Below are 4480 nucleotides of genomic sequence, written 5' to 3' on the forward strand. Positions count from 1 at the left end.
TTTGTTTTGCTTGTGGATGGACATGATTTATGGTCTTGCGCTCAATTACCAAAGAATGGTGGAAGAATGATGATTTATGGAATGATGTCCTCAAATTATATGACGCACCCCTGTCTCTCCGGACAGGAAGAGTACTACGCCATTCGCACAACGCTTCAATGAGCTAGTGGCTGAGGTTCTTGTTCTGCTTGGACCCAATGTCTACGCAGCCGCTGAGTCGCTCAAAACTATTGAGACTCAGCGCGTAAGCCATCCCTCAGGTGAATTTGGAAAATTCAGGTTCTTGCGCCTAGCAGAGGTTTTTGCGGCGTACTTGCCTGATATCAAACAGCGTGCAGCACAGCTACGTAATTCAAAATTCTATCGTCCTATGGTCTTCAGCGTATACAAGACATCCTTAGATTGGCTTATATACTTCGCTTGGACAATCAACATCACATGTTGCGCACCAAGTTCTGAATCCTGAACAAGCAATTGACTCTGTATTTTAATTCGTATAAGACGCAGGGCACTAAAAGTCACATCATACATACTCGTTTTTGGACATCTCACGTTGAAAGTATTTATATTTATCGTATACTATCCATTTGCTAATCAGTGTCTTGCAAGATGACCCCATCAACTTTAATACCCTGTCACTGTTCCGACTGTCAGAAAAACACCTACAGAACCCCACACAGGGAAGATGTACGAGGAACCCTGTGGAGGCCCAGAAACTACAAAACACACGTCAAGGGGTTTGGAACACGTCCCACTTGCGCGACACAAAAAACGTCTCTGCCCTCGGATGTTTCAGGTGTGTGGGGGTACATTTGCTTCATCTTCTAATTCATTGCCGGCTCTAATACTTTATACGTGACAGAGATCCCATCAAAACTGCAAGATTCTCAAAATGCCTCACAGGAAACGTCGCCCTTTGCTTATCCAAACTCAGACAGAACCTCAGCCAGCCACAAAACAACCGAAAGCCACTTTCAACCAATGTGGGATGGTCCAATCATAGATTCAAGTCCGTAACCCCTTCATTTCTTGAATACACGTGTAGTTTGATATACATAATTGTTGACAATTGTTATTTATTTGGTTTTCAGGCATCTACAGCCCAGCATACTACAAAACATTTCGGCGTTGGCATCCTGGTGACTTAGCCTACTTCCTCATGATCGCGTGTTTACATCTATTCAAACACATAAGTGTGGAGGCAGCCACACTTTGCCTGCATCTGATAGGTTCAGTGTCCTCCATCGACTACGAAAAAGCAAAGGATCCGCATGTCGTGGTGCTGAAGACTATGAGTACATTTCTGGATGGACTAAGAGTTGAGCCCAAGATTCGCCGAACAGTATGCTGTCCCAAATGCTTCAAATTATACTACAATAAAGATATACCCAAGTTTTGCACGTCTCGACTTACCCCCCGGAGCCGTGAATGTTCAGAAGCCCTTTCTCATGGAGCTGAGGATCTAGACGGGACCACTCCAAAACCATGCCGGCTATTTTCAACCGTATCTTTCACTGACTGGTTAGCTCGATCTCTGAATCGGCCTGGAATCGAGGAACTGCTGGAATGGGACGAAAAACAATTCAAAAAAGATTGCTCAACAATGAAAGACGTGCGGCACTCGCTTCGTGGACCAGATGGACAGAAATTTACCTCACTTCCCGGAAATCTAGTGTTTGCCTTGAACGTGGATTGGTTTAATGCTAACGGAAATAAGGCTGCTTCGAAGCAAATTTCGCTGGGTACTATTGCATTGGTCTGTTTAAACTTGCCGCCTCAGATTCGGACATCTCAGGAGAACATCTTTCTGGTTGGCCTGACACCTGGTCCTTCGGAGCCTAACGTAGACCAAATAAACCACGTGCTGGCACCTCTGGTTCACGAACTGCAGGTCCTATGGAAGGGTGTAAAGTTCTCTTCTACCGCCAAATACCCTACAAATGGAAGAATAATTCGCGCTATGCTAGGTCCCATTATCTGTGATCTTCCTGCAATACGAAAGGTTTTGGGAATGGCTGGCCATTCGTCAAAGCGACACTTTTGCTCACTGTGTAAGATCGACAAGGATGACATACATCTTCTACAGATTCCGAGAGAACTAAGAAAATGTATGCACACTCTTTGGGAACAATCTTTGGCATGGAGGAATGCAACAACGGTCAAAGATCGGGAAGCGATATTTGGTGAATACGGCGTACGATACTCTGTGCTGTGGGAGCTACCCTATTTTGATCCTCTCAAGAACACCATCGTAGAACCAATGCACAACATATTTCTTGGCATAGTCAAAAATCATGGTACAAAGGCCTTTGGAATGAAGTCTGTCTCGCAATCTCCCGACGACAATAAGAATATGGACAATAGAGATGGCGAAGGCTCAGATACAGAGACAGGGGCATCCGATCTTCGTAAGATGGATGATTCAGGCAATGCAGTGGCCGAAACTTCGGATTCCGAATCATCACTCCCAGCTACGGGATACCTATCAGCAGAGGATGATGATAGATTGTTGTTTGCACTTGAAAATATGAATTTAGAGAGCGATCAATTTCCGGAGACATCCCTCAAAGATGACCACGCAAGCCAAGAAGATACGGATGGCTTTTCAGAGGACGAAGCATTGGACGACGACCTCTCTGACTATGAAGAGGCCTATGGAGATGAACCTGGTTTCCAGTTCTTCGACAAAAACCAAAACTTAGCCGTGTTGCAAGATATCGCAAAGAATATCCGCCTTCCATCTTGGGTTGGACGTGTTCCCAGTACTGTAGGCACGCGGAAGGGTGGGAAATTGAAGGCGGACGAATGGGTAATTCTTTTTCAGGTCATGATAATTCCTGCTATCATTTCTGTCCTGAACAAAGAAGAAGGTGCAGCAAATTTCACAGACCGCGATTTTGTTCGCAATGTCCTCCATCTTATAAGTGTAGTGAATATTGTTCGAAGGGTGGAAGTGACGGAAAATGACGTCAGATCCCTCCGATATCACCTTCGAAGCTATCGAAACGGATATTCTAAACTTTATAGATCGCTGCCTGTGCTACCCAATCATCACATGGCGCTTCATCTCCCAGAGTGCATTCGACGCTTTGGTCCTGCTCCTTTCTGGACTGCATGGTCCTTTGAGAGGCTGAATGGCGTGCTGGCGAATATTCCCAACAACAACCATCCTAGTAAGTTCGCAAGTTGATTTACTGACTAGAATACAGACTGGACTGACGAATAAACCATAGATTCATGCGAAATGACAAGAATCAAGATATGGACCACGGGGCAGAACTTACGACCTGTCTTGAAAATACTGTGTGAAGATCTTCCAAAAGCCATCGCGACAAGACTTTTGAAGTTTTTGGATCCCAGTGGTGGCCCACGAGGTAGTACTTCTGAATTTGACGGGCATACAACCATTGATCTAGATGAAGAACCCACCTATCGCTATGACGAAAAAAAAGCAGAGACCCTGGACTATGTCACCCATGAGAATCTTGCGCGGCGTATGAAGGAGTTAGGATGCGGGCATGTTGTTGTGGCTACTCGGCATTACAAAACCCCACCTCCCTCCCATCACATATTGCTGGGACGCATGGTCAACCAAAAAAAAATGGTAAATCACGGTGGCATATCCTACTTGACCTGGGATCATCACCAGGGGAACAGTATTGTTCTGTATCACTTTAAAGATGCGCGCGGGCCAACGACATATCGGTGGGGACGAATCAACGAGATATTCATAACCAAACCTGGGCCGAAAAACAATCCAAAGGCTCAACTATGGTTCGAAGTGATCCAATTCTCTGAGCTTCGAGCTGCCGAGAAAGCCAAGCATGGACTTGACAATTGGCCGAACGCCAGAATGACGGTTGTGTACAGCTCTCCCAAAAAGAAGGAACTGGTGCGAGTTGATGAGCTCGTTGCTCAAGGAGTGGCTTGGGATGCCCCTGACGGGTGCTTTGGGATTAAGCAGCCAACCACACTAATCATCAACTTGAGCAAGTTTTTGTGCACTCAAACTTGATCTTTTTTGAACCTTTTTTGACCACTTGATACAAAATTCGTTTGTTGTTTGGGCAGTAGAAAGATATTGTGCTTCATCCATTCCCTGCATCATTTGATAGGCCACCTTGAAAAAGACTGGTAGACACAATACTTAGGCTGTTTGTAAATAAACCTGATGGCAACAATGTGAATAAGTAATCAAAATGATCCCAGGACCCGCAACTGACTAACAATGAGCTTGCATTGGATAAAGGTCTGAATGAGGTTTAGTTCGTACTGTTTGTGGAGTCATAACACCACCCTTCCAATGATCCCAATTATATAAACATTACACCATTGATTACATGAATACTCATGAATAATCAGAATTGTGACTGTGATTTCATTGATTATCTCGAACCCAATCTACAGGTCGTATGTGAACTTTTCTCATACGACTGGCCACTGCATGTATTACAAGCGATCACCGTATTCTCGCGGATTA

General features: G+C 44.8%; 1 protein-coding gene across 1 annotated transcript; it reads left to right on the plus strand.

Moving 5' to 3' along the window:
• Window positions 1-2353: 2353 nt before the first annotated feature.
• On the plus strand, window positions 2354-4015 carry MELLADRAFT_111630 (uncharacterized protein; the record flags this gene model as incomplete). Its single annotated transcript, XM_007415942.1, has 2 exons — window positions 2354-3139; window positions 3650-4015. The coding sequence occupies 2 exons, from the start codon at window positions 2354-2356 to the stop codon at window positions 4013-4015; spliced, it is 1152 nt and encodes a 383-aa protein (XP_007416004.1).
• Window positions 4016-4480: the final 465 nt, after the last annotated feature.

This window comes from Melampsora larici-populina (genome assembly GCF_000204055.1).
Source record: "Melampsora larici-populina 98AG31 unplaced genomic scaffold MELLAscaffold_55, whole genome shotgun sequence".
Classification (NCBI taxonomy): Eukaryota; Fungi; Basidiomycota; class Pucciniomycetes; order Pucciniales; family Melampsoraceae; genus Melampsora; species Melampsora laricis-populina.